Genomic DNA, 17,805 nt, shown 5'->3' on the forward strand with positions numbered 1-17,805 from the left:
GCTTTATTTTGAGCTTTTTTGCTTTTGAAGCTCTCAGATCCTGGGAGTGAATAGCATTGATTTAATCAATCACTGGCCAATTTACCTCCAGGATTCTAATTGTTTACAGAATTGATTAGGAAATTACGCAAGCCACTCAATTGTGAGCTTTGTTTCACTTTTCACTTTCTTCAAAAATCAATAGCCAAACCACTTCCCAGAAACTCATGATTTGATTTCTTTTTGTAAATACAAAAAGCCGCTTGGTTTTAAGTGTTGTTAATTAAGTTTTCACTACGGGAAGCTCATACAGGGGGGGCTTGGATTTCTTTTCAGCAATCTTCAATTATCAAACCTCTTCCTGTAACCTCTCTGTTGGCGTGAGTAATAGGATAAAAATGCTATACGCTTGATTTTGAGCCCTATCAGAATTTCTACCCCCAGCTGAAGCACAGTTCTTTTCTGAAATGTCACAGGCCAAACCACTTCCCAGAACCTCTATTTTTGCAGAATACACAGCAAATACAGCAAGCTGTGAGACATCAGCTCATATTTATGATTAAATCAGCTGAAATTGCAATGGGGCTTCATTTCAGGCAGAAAGGGGGCCTTTATTCATATGTGAGGGCATGGACAAATTTGAAGGCAGATGGAACTTTCCCAAGAGGAATACAAAGAAGCTAGATGTCAGTGTACTCATTGGATTCCACAAAGGGAAGTGAAAAAACAATAAGATTAGACTGCAACTGGGAAAGTTCTATAGAACCACATAGTCTACCTCCAAGTTAACCACCCCAACCATGTACTGTATACGGCGGGCCAGCTACGCTAACTGTAGTGTCGCAGAATTTGGCTAACTTGTAGGTTAGTGTTAGCACAATTGTGTGGGACCAGCGCTCATGCTACCCGCACATGGTGCAAAAAAGCTCCCACTACGCTGTTTTACAGCGCTTTATAGCAGTTTTTTGGCCTTTTTGCTGCTAGAAGCGTTCTAGTGTAGCGTAACCCAGCATAGCGGCAGTACTGGTGCGCTAGCACTACAGAACTAAAGGGCAGGTGTAAGCGCGGCTACACTAAGTCTTAAGGGCCCTGTAGCATAGCGGCTCACTTTTGGCACTGTACAGCAGACACTTTGTACTCTTTTGTCAAGTGCGGAACAGTTTATCAGTTTTTTTGAGCTCGTTGTTGTTGATTCATGGAAATAGACCAAGGGGCACAGAATGAAAACATCAAAAAAATCAAGAGAACCCACAAAACAGAGACAAAGAGGCACAATCAAGTAGAAATTCCCATGTTGGACATTTAATTTTTTCAGAAATATCCCACTTTCTTAAATCCACACAATTCTAGATCTGTAGATCTAAGTTTTGGGGTGTTTTTTTCTCACAAAAAGGGGCAAAACTTGCCCCTTAATCTCACTTGGCACGTTGAATATCCCCGAAGACCCGAAGGCCCTATGGATGACCCTCCAGCTGTGCCGGAGCAACGAGCAAAAGTGGGCCGGTTGGTAAGCTGTCCAGGGAGGGCCTAACCAAGCAGCTGGGGGGCTCCCAGGGAGGGGGCGGACGAAACCAAATCCCCTGCGGATCAATGGTCCCACTTCCCTCCCCTTATATACCCACCAGCACCACCGCCCCACACCTCTCGCCACACCACGCTTCGCCAACCCGTAACTGCCACGGGGACGCTACTGATACCACGCCCGCCCATTGCCCTGGCGAAACACCACCCAAGACCGCCCCACGCCACGCCTTGCTCGGTGCCCGGCGCGAGGGCCAAGCCCTACCTCCGCCTGGGCTCGTCCACTCCCTTCGCCGGACACACCTCGCGCGAGTTCTTCCGGCACGAGCCTGCCCAGTTTCCGGCAGGGGGGTATGAGCAGATCGACTGGTCTGCGGGAGGAGGGGCAGTCTCCCTGCAGAAATCAGCAGGCGCGTATGGCGGGGGGACGGTGTATGGCTCGGCGTATGGCGGGAGCGCGACGCTGGACTGCCAGCCGCTGGTCTATCCGCCCAGCCACTTGTCCTTCAACCCCTACCACAGCTTTGCCAGTCTGGTGGAACCGACCCCTGCGTACCCGCTGCTGGCCAAGCAGCAGCCCGCCCTGGGCGAGTTCCGGAGCTTCTCGATGCCGCCGGCCGAGCAGCAAGCCTACCAGCATGCGACCAACTTCGCGCCCTCCGCCGCGGGTGCCAGCCGAGCGGCCAGCCAGCAGCAGTACACTGAGACGGACGGCTATGGCCAGCCGGCCTGGCAGACCGGCCTCCACGTGTCCGCTTCCGAGCCCAGCGTGCTCTTCCCCGCTTCTTCCGACGCCGACGGCGCGGGCCCGCTCGGCTGGCCCAGCAGCACCAGATGGCAGCCCAGTTAGCAAACAAAGCGCTACTGCTTGCCCCCCGCCGAGCTCGCCCGGGAGCCCTCCGGCGTCCGTCGCCGCAAGACCATGTGCAGGGTTGGCCAGGCCCGCCGCGCCGCCAAGCCCCAAGCAATTGTCTCAAATAATAACACAGAAATACTCTCAGGCTGTATGGTCTTGAAAGACTTACTATTTTCCAAGTGATAAAGATACTTTGATATGGTCTCTGACATTTTGTGTTGATCTGTCTCTGAAGTTTTGTGTGGATTTCTGTAATCCAAAACATGAATTCAATTGAGATGAGAAGTGTGGTTTAAATTATCTTAAAATAATCATACTTTGCAATTAATGAAAGTTCAGAAATCCAGTATTGTTGGCTGAGGCAACACTCTTGACATAAAAATTGAAAGTGTGATTTTGGAGGCTGCAATTGTTTGGGATGAATCCTTGAACTGAAGGCATGTAATTTTATCAGGGTACCAGCCTTTTGTTGAGGAAACTGTTTGGGGTAGGTTTTCATGTGAAGTTGTTTCCCCTGCAGCGGCGTAGCCGCCTTGGCCTCTAGTACTAATGATATTTAAGAGTTGCATATTTAACACAAATTGTATTTAGTCAGACTCGGACTCGGACTCGGACTCGGACTCGGACTCGGACTCGGACTCTGACTCGGATTCAGACTTAGTCTGAATCAGAGTCAGATTCACTGATTTTTTCTTCATTTTCTCGAGACTCCCCTGTATCTTGACGCAAGACCTTGTTGACCCCGTTGGTTGGCTCCCCAGGACCCGCCGCCAAAATTGGAACAAGTTTTATCCAATTGTTTTTCAGACCACGCAAGATTAACCAGAGTTTGTTGCGCTGAATTGACTTGATTGGAATGTTTTCGAAATGCTCAACCACAAGGCCTACTGGATTATCTTCCACAATAACCTTGTGGTTGTACTTTGCGAGCTTTTTAGTTGTATTTGTTCCCGGCCATCCCGTAGTGTCGTGACCCTTGTTCATCGCAACTAAGATTGTGATGATATGATTAGAAGACACTTTGGTCCTAGCAGATATTTTCGAAGGCTGCTTACTATAAATATTCTTCAGCTCCTCCAATATGAATGTACGGTTCTTTGCTGCACTTCCTGTTTATTGTGAGAATTGTGAGCAAGTCTGATCACAACAATTTTTAAATTGAGGGGAGAGCTAACCTTTTCAGATGTCTTTGTTAGCGGCAGCGCCATTGTCCTTGCGCAGTTTTTTTGCAACCGGCTGGTTGTAATCACCAGTTTCTACCCCCACCGGTACTACATCACGCGACCGTTTTTTGGAGCTTGCCATCCAGCAAGCAAACTCGCAAATAGGATCACCCTCGTTGGTCATCTTTTGAAGGAATTGATCTCCGTAGAAACTTCCGCCCTGGAAAAAGAATGGTTTCTGGTGATCCTGACCAACCAAAACCAGAAAACCTTCAATTCCAAGAGCATCACTGATCTCTTTCATCTTGAAAGCAATTGATATCAGTGTCCCGTAACCAAATTTTAGTTATAGGTGCTTCTCACTTTCTCCTGTGTGTCACTAGCCCAGGCTTGAACCCCAGTGTTGAGCTTCTTTGCCAATGTGATTTTTTTCTCAAACAGCCCTTGTTCATTGAGATTGGGATCGGTGTTGTTATGCATGGTATTCAAAGATCGAGGGTTGTTTGTACTGTTGGTGTTTTGGTTAATAGCAGCGTTCTTGTATGCTTTCGAAGCGTCTTTGTTTTGTTGACCAAGGTCATTTTCAACTGAAGGAAGAAAGAAAGTGAGAAAATAAGCATCAAAAATTTGCCAACTGTGATTGATTGTACAAGCGTAAGAGCACCCACCATTGGAAAAAACCTTTTCAGGATCATCATTCTGGAACTTGTGCCAGGTACTTTTTCCACGAGATCGACGTTGTCCAAGGTAGGTAGTAAGTGATTTGAAGGGTCGTTGGTGCTTTGATGATAGCATGTGCTGGTTTCGCTGGTAATTGAAGTAAAGATCTTGGGCTTCGTGCTTAATAGTCTGGTCAAGTCGCTTATAGACAACGTGAGTCTTCTGCAATTCACGCAGCTCTCTCAATGATTTGCCTTCGTATCGCTTTACAATGTGGTCAGGAAGGACACGATCTAATGAATAGATGTCTTTGTTAGAAGACCTGGCTTGAGTAGAGCTCGGTGGGACTGGCCGGATTGAATCTGAAGAGTCTGGGTGCTGGCTTGTAGAAGCTGGACGCGTGTCAATGGCCCGAGCAGAGTTAGATTCAATCAAAGCTTCTGGTTGCCCCGAGGTCGTGGAAATCGTACGTCCTAAGCTGCCAAAGGATTGAGAGGGGATTCCGTCGGAGATTGGACGAGAAGAATCACTGCTAGCTAGGTTTGAGCTGCTTGCTGGTTTGCCCGCAATGGTGCCAGTAGCCCCGGCTGTTATCGGCTCTTTGGGCGGTTTCTCGCGTTTACAGGTTTGGGCGGTCCAGAATACGCGCTATTAACAATTCCAAGTGGACCAGAGTATATTATGCCAGAAGCCGGATGGATGGCCGCACAAGTCAATGATGTATAACCACGGGTACGTCCAGGAAATTGCTTGACAGGACTCTGATGATTCAGACAAATGGAGTGCCCATAATTGTATTTGGTGCCTGTGTAAAAATGGTCGGCGGGTAAGTTGTTGAGTTCCAATGGCTGATTTGGGAAATGACCGATTTGAGACTGCGCTCGACTGAGAGAGACTTCTTTCCAAGAGAGGATTGTTGATTGATGGGTTGGAAAATGAGTCGCGACAAATTTGTTGGGACTGGTAGTAGTTCTGTTGGGATGACTGCTGGTCGTTGTGATACATCTCGGATATTGCAAAAAGGGCAATAATGGTAATGTCTCTTTGTAAGAGTCTCAAGTGCTATGTGTATGTACTTGTGTATTTGTATGTACTTGTGTGAGGTTGTGGGTTTGAAGTACAAGCGGTGTGGGGAGTCAAACTGAAGCTGGGGGATTTGGCGGGGCGGGATGCGGGACGGTTGGGTGGGCAGGACGGATGCTAAAGAATGGGTGTACAATGCACTTAAGACCCGCGTTCCCAGACATCTCTGGAACGCGGTCTTGAGTGTCTACATACATGTTACATAGGTCGTTCATAAAATTTTTGGGGAATATTTTTCATGATTTCATGATTTATGCATGTATAAGCTTATGCATTTTAACTTTGACAACCATAAAAGTTGAAATCATAAAATTTTCAATACATAAAATGATAAAATCATAAAATTTTCAAATGATGACTTTATATGTCCCATTTTAGAAATGGTGCTCCAATTTGAGTGTTTGGGTGGTACACATTTTTTTTCAGCTTAGATTTTATGATTTTATGGTGTTATGATTTTATGCAAGTCAACTTTGAACACCCTAATTGAACACAATACTGGAGGACTTCCCGCCGATCTGGAAACCCAGATTTTCCCAGATTTTGCAGGGAAATCTAGGCAGATCTAGGATTTGGGATGATTGGGCCCAGATTTCCCCGCAAAATCTGGAAAAATCTGAGTTCCCAGATCGACGGGAAGTCCTCCACTAGATGTTAAAATACATAAACTTCACTTTGAGGGAGGGTTCTGACGATGTACCAAAACCCTCAATTCCAAGCCGACGTCTTGTGGGCTTTTATAAAGGACGTTTTGCTCCCTCAAGCGTCCAGCAAACGCTCAATATTTCGTCGAACATCGAGGGAACGCCTGAGATTTCCTCGATCGCTCCTGTGGTGTAGGCACTCTGTGTTGAGTCCAATGATTACTCACACTGTTTTCGAGATCCATGCAAATACAAAGCTTGCGGTTATCCAGCCTAACGGTTTCAGCAGGTTTCAGCACTGACTCCGGCCGCCGATGTCAATTCCCATATTTCGACCATGCTAGCGTCGTTATTTGCCGGCATAACGACTTCAGTCTGTCTGATTCCAGTTTCCGCGCATTTAAACACATCGAGTCGCGGTGATCTTGTGAATGAGGAGTTGGCAACACGTCTTGAAGCACTGCACTCAGGACGTTCTACTTCGTTAGCTAAGACGGTATGTAGAACAAAATATTTGCCAAGTAACCGAGTTTTAGCGATATTCGTTCGGACGGAAGGCGCTAATATGATATTCGCTTCTGTATCAGACACACACCAATCTTTCCTCAGTGGTGGCCGTATGATTCCCAAACGAGGCTTCCAAGGCTGCCTGCTTGCCCAAGGAAAGCCGGGTAGCGAACGCTGCTCACCTGTCGTGTATATCCGAGAGCAGCCCATGGGTGGTTTCGATGAGAAGCATTCTTAGCACCACCGAGCCTTGGAGAGCCCAGCTCGTGTTGCAGCTGCGCAAGCTTGCTGCATTTGTGTCATCATCCACGGCGTTACTGAAGTGCACTTCGCTTGCTCCATTTGCGAACCAAGCACTCATGGGCTCGGTACTCGCTTCTTGCTGGAGGAGGCCTAATTGTGAAAATTGCCAGGCAGTGGGAAAGAGACCCTGCTTTCAAACCAAGAACCTTGCAAGCAAGGATCAAGGGTACCGGATGGCAAGATGATCGGGTCGGGCAACTATATAAGATGGGTCTTCGCCCACCGATCCTTCCGCTTTCTTCCCCAGGCAAATTACTCTAATTCCCCTCAACACTTTATTATTTCACCCCATTTTTATCATCTGTCCGGTTACAGATTTTACTTTTAGTCAGGTGCTCTTTCTTGAAACTCTAAACCCACACCTAGTCTAACTTATCCCACCCAAACCAACCCGTCAAAACTCGCCAACATGCAGTTCATTACTCTTGCCGTTGCACTTGCCTACTACACCGGTAAGTTATCGCGCTTGATACTGGCAGAGCAGAGTGATCAGCTGATTTGCCTTATTCAAAAACTTCTAGGTGTTAACTCATCGCCGGTATCTATTAACCGTAGAGGTAACAAGGAGTAAGCACTCACCACACGCGTCCACCCCAAAGCTCGGGCTGATGTCCTTCCTTTTGTCAGTGGTCCTTCAGGAAGCAGTGAAGCTTCTGCCAGCGCAAATGCGCAGGCCAACGCCGAAAGCTCCGGCCCAGACTCCCCTTCTGCTGTGGCGGAGGCCAAAGCAGAGGCAAATGCTCAAGCTTCTGGACAGTCTTCAGCCAACGCTAACGCGTCGGCCCAATCTCACGCACAAGCTGCTGGCCAACCTGGCCTACTGTCGCCGTCGGCCTCAGCCGAAGCGAGCGCAGCCGCCAAGGCATCTGCCCAAGCTTCCGGACATCTCGCGCCCGCAGGACCGCCTTCGTCCACTTCGGCCAGCGCGAATGCCGCTGCTCAAGCTCACGCTGCTGCTCAAGTGGCCGGCCCTATCGGGATGCCACCACCGCCTCCGGTTGATGTCAACGCGGCAGCTAACGCTCACGCGCAAGCTACCGGCCAATCTGGCCCACCTGCCGGGTTACCATCGTCAGCTGCTGCGAACGCCAATGCGGCAGCATCTGCAGCATCACACCTTGGTAATGGCAAGTGAAGTTTCCGTCACCATTCCCCAAGCTTGTCATGTCTGACTTGATTACGTACCATCCTAGGACCTGCGCCTATTGGACCCGGCCCTGTCCCAGCTGGCCCATCCGGTCCGAGTGCAGGCAGCTTTGCAGCTTCTGCCTCGGGCGCTGGGTCAACAGGCCCTCTTCCTATCGGACCCCCAGGACTGTCAGGTATGCGGCATTCGCTTCATACGTAGTCAAGCCCTTAACCCATTAACTGACGTCACCCATCGCAATAGGACCTCCACCTCCTTCAGGCCCAATTGTGCCAGGACCAAACGGCTCAAGCTCGGTATCCTCTGCAACCTCTCACTCTGGAGCTTCCCCCTCTGGAGCCCCAGGATTCCCTTCGCCCTTCCCGACTGGAAGACCCGATTTCTCAGCTTCTGTTGGTTTCGGTAGCAATGTCCCTTCATCAAATGGTGTAGGACTTGGTGTTGTTGGGCCAAATGGATCTTTGGCTTCTGGAACAAGCTCTGCCTCCGGTGACTCCATATCCGGTGGCGTAGGTGTTTCCCTAGGTGGTCTTGGAGGCCCGGGCCCTCTCTCCCACGGTCTCCCGCAAGGCCTACCCGGCGCACCTTCATTTGGACTGCCCAACGGCTCTGTCAGCTCTGCTACATCGACCAGCAAGGATTCTGCAAACAGTGGTCCTGCTCCCTTCCCTGGTGGGCCAGTTCTTTCCCCTGCAGGCCTGATCGGCCACCTTCCCGGCGCACCTGGCGCACCCATCATTTCCGGCAGCAATGCTTCTGCTAGTGCCAACGCATCTGCATCTAGCAAGGGCGGTCTACCCGGTGGCCCAGTCCCTACACCATCTGGCGGACCTGCCCCTCTGCCTGCTGGCCCCATGGGCCCTATTCCTACAGGTTCGGTTGCGCCTTCCTTCGGCGGGCCAGGTGGCCCCGGAAACGGACCATCATCCACGATCAGCTCTGCCACTAGCCACAGTGGTGCACCGGGTGGCCCAGCTCCCCTCCCAGTCGGTGGCATCGCTCCCTCTCCTGCTGGCCCTGGCGTACCTCCCCTTGGTAACCCCAGCAGCGCAGGTAGTAGCACATCAGCTGCCGCCAACGCATCCGCATCCAGCAAGGGCCCAGGTCTCACTCCATCTGGAAGTCCTGCACTCACTCCCGGTGGTCCAATGACACCCCCCGCTGGCGCACCTGGCCTCCCTCCGTTCGGTGGACCCAGTGGCCCCGGAAACGGCGCATCATCCAGCGCCAGCTCCGCCATCAGCCACAGCGGCGCGCCGGGTGGCTCAGCCCCTCTTCCATCCGGTCACCCTCTCCCGACACCTACTGGCCCGACGCCAACTGCTCCTGGTCTTCCCCCAATTGCCCCCGGTGGACCCAACGGCAGCAGCTCCGCTTCCAGCAACGCTCATGCGAACGCGAACGCTAATGCTGGTGTTAGCCAAGGTATCCCCAGAGGTTCGCCCTTTGTCCCCAGCGGCTACCCAATGCCCTCATCTGGATTCAACGGAATGCCACCCTCGTTCCCCGGTGCATCAGGACCTGCTCACGGCTACCCCAGCTTTCCTGTCGGCGGCTCCATGTCCTCCGGCTCAGCTAACTCGAACAGTGGCAGTGGCGCATTTGACTGGAACGGCTTCATGCCTGGTGGCTCGCAAGCATCGGCATCCGCTTCGGCCCAGGCCCAGGCTCAGGCCCAGGCTCAAGCCTCGGCTTTTGCCCAAGCCCAAGCTTCCGCTAACGCCAACGGAAACGCGAACGCGAACGCCAACGCGAACGCACACGCAAACTGGAACGGAAACGGAAACGCAAACGCTAACGCTAACGCCCAAGCATCTGCATCTGCGTCCGGACAAGGCCAAGGACCGATGTTAGCAGGACAAGCTTCAGCAGCCGCCCAGGCCCAAGGAAAGCCCGGCTCACCTCCAGCCTATGCCTCCCAATCCAGCCAATGGAACAGCCAGCATGGTGGAGCGACCCAATCGTTTGCCACCCCAGGGGGGCAATACGGTCCCCCATCTTTCCCCAGCGGAGGATTCTACGGTGGCAGCGGTGGCTTTGCCGTTCCTGGCCAGATGGGCTGGGCCGGCTATGCTCCTCAGCCGTACGGTTACGGTGGCTACGGACTCGGTGGCGGCCTGAATGTTGGTGTTGGACTTGGCGGACTCGGTGCTGGTGTCCTCGGCACCGGTGCTGGCATCCTTGGCGGAGGCCTCGGAGCCGGCGTTGGCCTGGGAGCTGGTGTTGGGTATGGCGGTTGGTAATGATCACTACCGGCCCACTAGCTCGCGTTTCAGGTTCGTTGTCTTCACCTACATGCCACCTGACCCCATGAACACCCTGCTAACTCACATCTTTCCTTCTGTAGTTTTAGGCACTTTTCTTGACCACTTTCCTCTTTTCTCTGACCATTATCTCATAATTGCATGTTAATTCATAACCTTATGTGCGATCACAGCCGGCTGTAAACTTATTGACTTAGCTTGACGAGAAATTACATGATAACGCTTCAACCATCTTTTACTGGCCTTGCCTTGCCATCAGCTTTACCCAAACTTGATTCACATTCGACTGAGTGTCGTGCAAGCTGGTCATCGCAGCACTCCCTCTAAACTGCTACCGTCCCCAGAGCGCCGTGTTTAAGGTTCTGAATTTGAGGTGCGAAATGGTGGTTGAATGAGCAGGATATGCCAGCAAGTCCTGCTTGCCAATTGCTGAAGAACTCCTGTAATCGCAAATCTGCGAGAAGCTGACTACCCCGGGCAGCGCTTAGGCTTTTTGAGTTCCTACTGACGTGTCAGCTGCCCTCCCAGCCCGTTTCAATTACCGTCGCTTAACTTTCCTTAATGTCTTTTTTACCCGGGAAAAAGCACACTCTAGGCTTTCATCATTACTTTCTCTTTCTTGAATTATCTTCAGTTGTTTGTCTAAGAATAGCTTGCTTGCCATCCATTTTTCCGATGTGTACTCACTTGCATGATCGAGTGACTTGGTTTGGGCCGTTGGAAGCGTCGAGTGCCTTCCAGAGCCAAGTGTTCTGACACCGCAAAGTCAGATGGTCTTTCGTGTTTGATTTAGTTCGGAGGTACTGAAACAGTAAAAAGAAGACCGCCGCCGCCGCTACTCGGCTTCAAGAAAAGCAATTGGCCGTTGCGCTGATCAAGCGACGCTTCTTTTTCTTGTTTTTTTCCAGGGCTGTGGAGCAGGTCCGGTATCTCTCGAGATGTGTGCACTCACTGCTGATTGTCGTTTTCGATGTGGTTTTGGCGCCAACCATGGATGAAAGAGGGGGCTGCACCGTCCATCGATCCGGGGTTCCTTGGGGGGGGGGGGGGGGGGGGGCAGGGTGGATCCCCCGCTTCCCCCGGTTGCTGTGTAGGGTAGCTGTGTTCGGGTGGCTTCTCCGGCGATTACTTCTGGCCATCCATCCACTCCAATGTCGAGAGCCAGGACGCGCCCAGCCCAGCCACGCCCAGCCAGAACCAGCACCGAAAGCGGCAGGACGAGCCCAGAAGCACCCCATCCCAACCAGCTCGCCTCTTCCCCACGAAACAACAACAACAACAACAACAACAACAACAACAACAACAACCAGCTAACAGCAACATCCTCAGAAAAGAACGCAAGAAAACGCAAGCAGGATAACCAGAAACTTCAGAAGCGACTGCCCAACAACCTCCTGCCCTTCCAGTCCACCCCCAAGCGACAGAAAACCGAGCCCATCAGGCCATCATCCACCATTCGTCCCTCAAACCTACCCGCTCGATCAGCACCGATACCCACCACCACCACCCCAGGGGGCTTCTTCTTCACCACCCAACGCTTCGAGACCCCGGGAAAGGGCGACTCCTCTACCAGCACCATCGCCAATGGCGACCCCCCCTCCTCTGGAAGCTCCAAGGGAAAGGAGAAGGAGACGCGTCAGAGATCCTCCTCTACCCAGAAAACCCGCACACGTCCCCGCCATGGCCACCACGATCTCAGCTCCTCAGACGACGACCACCAGCAGATCCCGAATCACAGACAGCCATCCTCATCCTCACAGCCTCACACCCCCAGACACCCACGGAATCCGCACATCTACGGACGACAGGAACAGCAGGCAGACGCCGAAATGTCCCTGGTGATGGCCGAGGTAAGTCTATATCTCCTTACTCTCTCTTTACATATATATATATATATATAATATATATATATATATATATATATACAGAATACGCGCACATATTTTTAAAGATACCAAAAAACGAAAACAAAATCCTTCGGTTTTCTTTACCTTCTCCGAATTGGCTTAGACACCTATGCATCATAAAAACAGACAGTTCAGACGGGGAGGAGCTGGTGGGCAGTCTGGGAAGACGAAGGACGACCAGGCCGAGCTGGGCCACGGGCCCGTTACTCAGCTCTCATCCCAATCGCTTCAGGCGCTTGACCCCGGTCAGGGAAACGTCAGACGAGGCAGTCGCGCAAGCAGTATCGGAAGTGGACACGAAGGTACTTTGCAATATCTCTAGTTGTGTCCATCTGCTACCTTCTACCATTCCTTAATCTCTCTCTCTTTTTTGTGTAGCTTTACCGCATCCCCGAATACCACCCTCGATGCTATGCAGACACATCCGCACCGATCTCCCGCCGAGTATGAGGTGTCGGACGCTGCTCTCATGGTGCAGCCAGAAGGCCGAACACGTGACGTACACGATGCTCAATCCGAGTTTCAAGCCGACGCGATACATTGCGGCAGATCTGCCGAAGCCGCTCGCCCGGACGCTGAGCCAGCTGGCGCCGCTCGAGACAGGGCCCCGGTCGAAGCTGCTGGCCAGGGTGGCCAAGTCGGCGCTCAAGAACTTCATCCAGGGCATCTGTGAGAACCAGGTGGAGATCAGCTGGGGGATCCCGATCGACTCCGACGAGGACCACGAGGTCTCCGTCGAGAACCTCTCCATACGCGATCTCCAAGCCCTACCCCCTCATCCCCAAGACCTTAAAAACGAACGCAAGATCGAAGAGCTGAACACGTGGAGAGTCCGGTCAGTTCCTGATCCCCCTTTCATCATCCGCCCAAATCCGTATTTATGATCTCCTTTAAAAATATAGAACTTCATATGAAGATCATGCGCGACAGTATCAACTGAATCGATATGGAAGATTGATCGAGCGGATGACGGGGACAAGCGAGCCGACCACAGAAGATCTGCGGAGGTCGAACCGTTTCTATCGCGAGGATCAGAATGGCCAAGAAGATAATCGGAACGGTCAGGGGTGGAGGATCGATACCAAACTGTTGGCTGATCCGGCGGCGGTGCTCGAGTTCGGTCGGTTCTTGAGATCTCGCCCCCTTGCTCCCCCGAAATCGATCGACGTGCTTGATGAGCTGGGCATTGATTGGGCGCAAATCACCTTAAACGTGAGTCGACATTTTCACTGTTTCTCCTAAAACCATTTCTACAAGGAAGGAGTGTGAGACTAATGCGAGCGGATGAAAACACGTCGACAGATTGAGATGATAAAGGAAGGGATGGATCGAGTGAAGAAGGAGCTAGTGGAGATCGAGAAGCAGATGAGCCGGCTCCAGATGAGCTCGACGGCCAACCTGAAGCGGGTGTGTGGGGAAGGCGTGCTGAGCGGGCTGGAGGCGAAGATGCTGCTCTCGTCGAGGGTCGGCGTCCAGCTGTGTCTCAACATGCTCTCGATCAACGAGCCCCCCTTCCAGCGCGTGCTCATCCCCGACGCAGGCCCGCCTATCGGCAAACGCGACCTCCTCCGCACTCTCAGTCGGGCTTCCCATCTTCCTTGACACCCCCCGCCACCTCCTCCTTTCTCTCTCTTTCTCTGTCTGGACCCTGCGCCGTTGCTTCTTTCTGTCCATCTAATCCGTCTCTGTCTCTCCTTCCCCCGTCTTCCGCATCTGTTCTGTCCCCCGTGAACTGTTTGTGACCTGGAAACCTTAAAAGACCTCCCCCGATTTGTACTTCGTCGGCTTGTTTAATATCATCATCCGTTTGCCCACCAATCAATCCACACATATCCTTTCTTCTATCCTTTTCCTTCACACCCTTCTTACAACAACTCGTCCAGTCAAGGTAAGCAAGCGTGCCATCCATCTGTATCTCTTTGATCCATCCCAAATTAAAGGATTTTTTTTTCTTCTTCTTCACAACATACATACGCACTAGTACATATAGTTAGTTAGTCGTAGTGATAGTAGTTGATAGCAGGTGATGATGGCGACATTCTAACCAACCTTGAAAACAAAAACAACCGCAGTAATGTATCTATGATATTGGTGTGTGTCAGTGTACAGCGGATCCCCACTCCATATGTTGCCCCTCTTTTCTTGTTTTCCGTTCCTTGTGCTTTTTATCTCTTCAAGAGAGACATGTGCATCTCTCTCTGTTTCCTGCTTCCTTTCTTTATACCTTTTCTTGACCCTTGATCTCTCTACACTCATGTTTCTCTATCACACACACACACAGCTTCTGTTTCCAATAATAATCAACTATGACAAGTTTCTTCCTCTTAACTTCTATTCAATTTCTAAACAATCAGAAATTAATCAAAATATCATTTGAATTTATGTATCTCTATGTGTCTAAATTTGCTCAGATAAAGAAAGCCAACGCAAGGGCAGACTCAGTTGCCCGTATCAGCTCAGAATCCAGTTATAGTGTTCAAAGTAGGTTTGCATAATTTGATCATGCATGCATAAATCATAAAATCATAAGATCATTCTTGCAAGTGATATGGCTGTCTGATTATGTAATACAAAATTTCCTCACCAAAATATTTTTATGATTTTATGATTTATGCATGCATAAAATTATGCAAACCAACTTTGAACACCATAAATGCTCACAATGGTAAGGTGGCAGGTCAAACAAACGTGACAGAGAGTAGGGGTTTGACTAATTCTACTTTGGGCAAGTTTTAGCTGGCTTTCATGCATTCCAGATATCCATCCACGTTCATTTCCACATGTCATCTGACATCATAGTTGTAAAGTTTCAGCCTTTGAGTAAGTTCAAGCTGCCAACCCGGGGCTTGATGTCCTAAAACAGGAAGGTTGATGATGTGAGAAATGCAAACCCATAGGTTTTGAGCAGTGATGTGTTGATTTAGAACCAGCAATCTTAAAGCAGTGATTTGTTGATGTAACTTTGAGATGAGGAAAATCACTACAAGAAAAAGTTTTGGAACTGCTGTCAGTTGAAATCTGAGATTCTCCAGGATAATGGCCATTATTGAAGCTTTGTTGAAGTAACATATGACAAAGGGTCAGCTAAACACCACCTGCTCCCTTTGAGTTTGCACATGTCAGCTGATGGTAGTTACACAGCTTTTTCTTGTAGTGAATAGGGGGGGGGGGGGGGGTTCACATTGACCAAAATTGACTGCTTAGGCAGTCTGCTCATGCACCTTTCAGTACAATTGATGCAATGTAAATCACTTCCAAAGGCAAGCATCCCACCAAAACCTTGCTGCTTTCTCAGGATAAGCAAAAGGTGCAGGTGATGGTATTGAAAAAAAAATCCTTGCATGAGCAGTCCGTGAACCCCCCTGTAAATCCTTGCATGAGCAGTACGTGAACCCCCCTAATGTTATCCTGTCTTGGATTTTGAAGAGCGTAGAAACAAGAAAGGTAAATATGTACAAACTACAAAGAGAGGGATTGAGGAACTCTGATATAAGCATACTACAATTAAAGATGACTAATAAACAAACTTTACTAAACCCCCCTGGGTGGAGGGGGGAGCCTTCCCACAGGGACCCTCCAAAAGAGGAGGGGCACTTTGCGCCAGCCAGGCTGTACCACTCACTCCAGGCCCTCAAAAGACGGCCTTAATAAAAGGCACCCCTTGATTCCCGCAGGTTTTCTGTACAAGGGGCGAGGGACTGGTGCTAAATTTGTTTCAATTCAAAGAGGGACTTGTGTTAAGTTAGGGCAATGAACTAGATCAGTTTGCTCTGAGTGTAGGAGTATTGGAGGACTTCCCGTCGAGTCTGGGAGCCTCCCAGATCTCAATTTACACACCCAAATTCTTAATTTTTGACAAAAAGGGAAATGTTTTCCTAGCCCTACAGTTCATTACTTCCATGTGCACTGGTTGATTTTTTGATAGGTATCTTAATTTAGGATTTAGAGAGGCATCTAGAGCTCTCTAAATGATGACGGGAAGTCATCCATTAAAGGTATGGACCCTATTTTTGCAAGCTCTATTTTCATCCTCCTTTATAGTTTTCCCTTTCTTATCTTGAAATATATTTATCTGAGATAAGCCACCCTGTGTTTCCTTTACAACTTTCTCATTTCATTTTAAATACATAGTTCCATCTGTTTCTATCACAAAGTTAAAGTTGGTCACAGCGCCTGCATCCATTGTAAGACCCCGTTCCATCGACACCTGGGTTTGAGTTGAGACTCATCGATGAGTCAAAAATAATTAAGTTATAACAATTATTCATCAGATGTGTAGTCATTTGCTTCATCTCCATGCCTGATAACATCGTCCAGCTAACTCACTGGCCCGCAAATGGTGAATCTAGTCCGTGTCTTGGTTGAGAGTCCATTTCGACCATTTCCCTAGTTACGACTTCCATCGACGGATCATGACCAACGCCCAGCCCAAAAGAAGGTTTGAAAGAGGCTGCTGCGACCTGCTGCGATTAGAGCTGAAGATGAAATCGAGTGAAGTGACAACTAAAGTTGAGTGTGCGGGACCTTATCTACCCTGTTTTTACGGGGGCGTTCTGCTGGGATCTTCTTTGTATTTTTTTTTTCAGTTAATCACAAGTGTCCGAGTCAAATCGACGGTGTCCTAAGCCTCGAGTTATCTCAATTGAACCTTATCAACTCCCGCTTTGAGTCCAAAGACATGTGATTTGTGTCCCGGTTATCTAGGGTTGTCTGCTACAATTCCATGACTGAGTTTTGTGCTGTACTATGTACCCAATTTTTCACTTCCAAAGAGGTTGCAAGTGAGTAAATTAAAACCAGGATTCTTGTAAGGACACATACAAGACATAAATGCCTGCTGGGTTGCTGATCTGTTACCAACTGCATGCATTTTGTCCAGTCGTCACTTTGATTCTTGTTTGCCCTGAAAAATGTTTTCTCGCGTCATACTTGTGATCTTCTGGTCTTTCTTAGCTACTGTTGGCACCATGTACACTCCATTAATGGAAGATGTTCCGGAAAAAACAAGTCATTCCTCTGCCGTGCTTGATGGTACATGGTATTATTCTTATTATTGCTCGTGGGAGCAATCAAATGACGTTGAAATTCATTTTGGCTGTTTGATGCTGATTACATCTTTGATATCCTGTTTATATGCTTCAGCTCTTCCATCCAGGCCGTCTTCTCAAAGATTCATTCAACATTCAGAAGATCATGACGTTGTTCGAGGGAAAGATCCAAATTTAAATCTTACAGGAGACAAAAAGAAACAGTCAGAAAATAAATTTGATTTGGGAAAATCTGCCATAGGTTTTGCTTCAGCTGAGTCCCCAGCCCTTCAAGAAGGTTAGTCAATTCTACAAACCCCAAAGTATGTTGCACGCAGTTTGTAAAAGCGGGAGGCTTATGATCATCATTTTTTAGGTACCAGTCAAAATGAGCTCTTGCAGCTTATCTCAAGTTTCCATTCATATGAAATCTGACAATCTTTTTCTGGTTTTCAAAACAAACAACAATATGTTTTTAAATTCCAGAAAATTTGGCTGGGATGCTCAAAAAGGAATCAAAAAAGGTTGTGCAAAATTTTGCACTGGTGGAACAGGATCTTGTTGGTTTTATGAGACGTATATTTTCCAGGTATGAAGACCCAGGGAAATATATTAAAGATGTAAATGATATCCTGGAATTCATTACAAAATCCAAAAACAAAATATATACTTTTCAAAAATTAAAGCTACTCCAAATTGGGGACACTGATACAAAAGGTTCAAACTTCAAACTAATGGTAGAGC

General features: G+C 49.2%; 2 protein-coding genes across 2 annotated transcripts; both read left to right on the forward strand.

The window, feature by feature from the left end:
* Positions 1-7,125: 7,125 nt before the first annotated feature.
* Positions 7,126-13,636, forward strand: PtA15_1A982 (uncharacterized protein; the record flags this gene model as incomplete). The annotated part of the gene is made up of 11 exons (XM_053166066.1): positions 7,126-7,168; positions 7,238-7,283; positions 7,344-7,843; positions 7,910-8,038; positions 8,107-9,489; positions 9,676-10,032; positions 11,445-11,977; positions 12,138-12,336; positions 12,413-12,869; positions 12,937-13,246; positions 13,337-13,636. The coding sequence occupies 11 exons, from the start codon at positions 7,126-7,128 to the stop codon at positions 13,634-13,636; spliced, it is 4,257 nt and encodes a 1,418-aa protein (XP_053017195.1).
* A 3,365-nt stretch (positions 13,637-17,001) lies between these two features.
* On the forward strand, positions 17,002-17,496 carry PtA15_1A983 (uncharacterized protein; the record flags this gene model as incomplete). Its single annotated transcript, XM_053166067.1, has 3 exons — positions 17,002-17,065; positions 17,177-17,359; positions 17,438-17,496. The coding sequence occupies 3 exons, from the start codon at positions 17,002-17,004 to the stop codon at positions 17,494-17,496; spliced, it is 306 nt and encodes a 101-aa protein (XP_053017196.1).
* Positions 17,497-17,805: the final 309 nt, after the last annotated feature.

Source organism: Puccinia triticina, chromosome 1A, assembly GCF_026914185.1.
Source record: "Puccinia triticina chromosome 1A, complete sequence".
In the NCBI taxonomy this organism is placed as follows: domain Eukaryota; kingdom Fungi; phylum Basidiomycota; class Pucciniomycetes; order Pucciniales; family Pucciniaceae; genus Puccinia; species Puccinia triticina.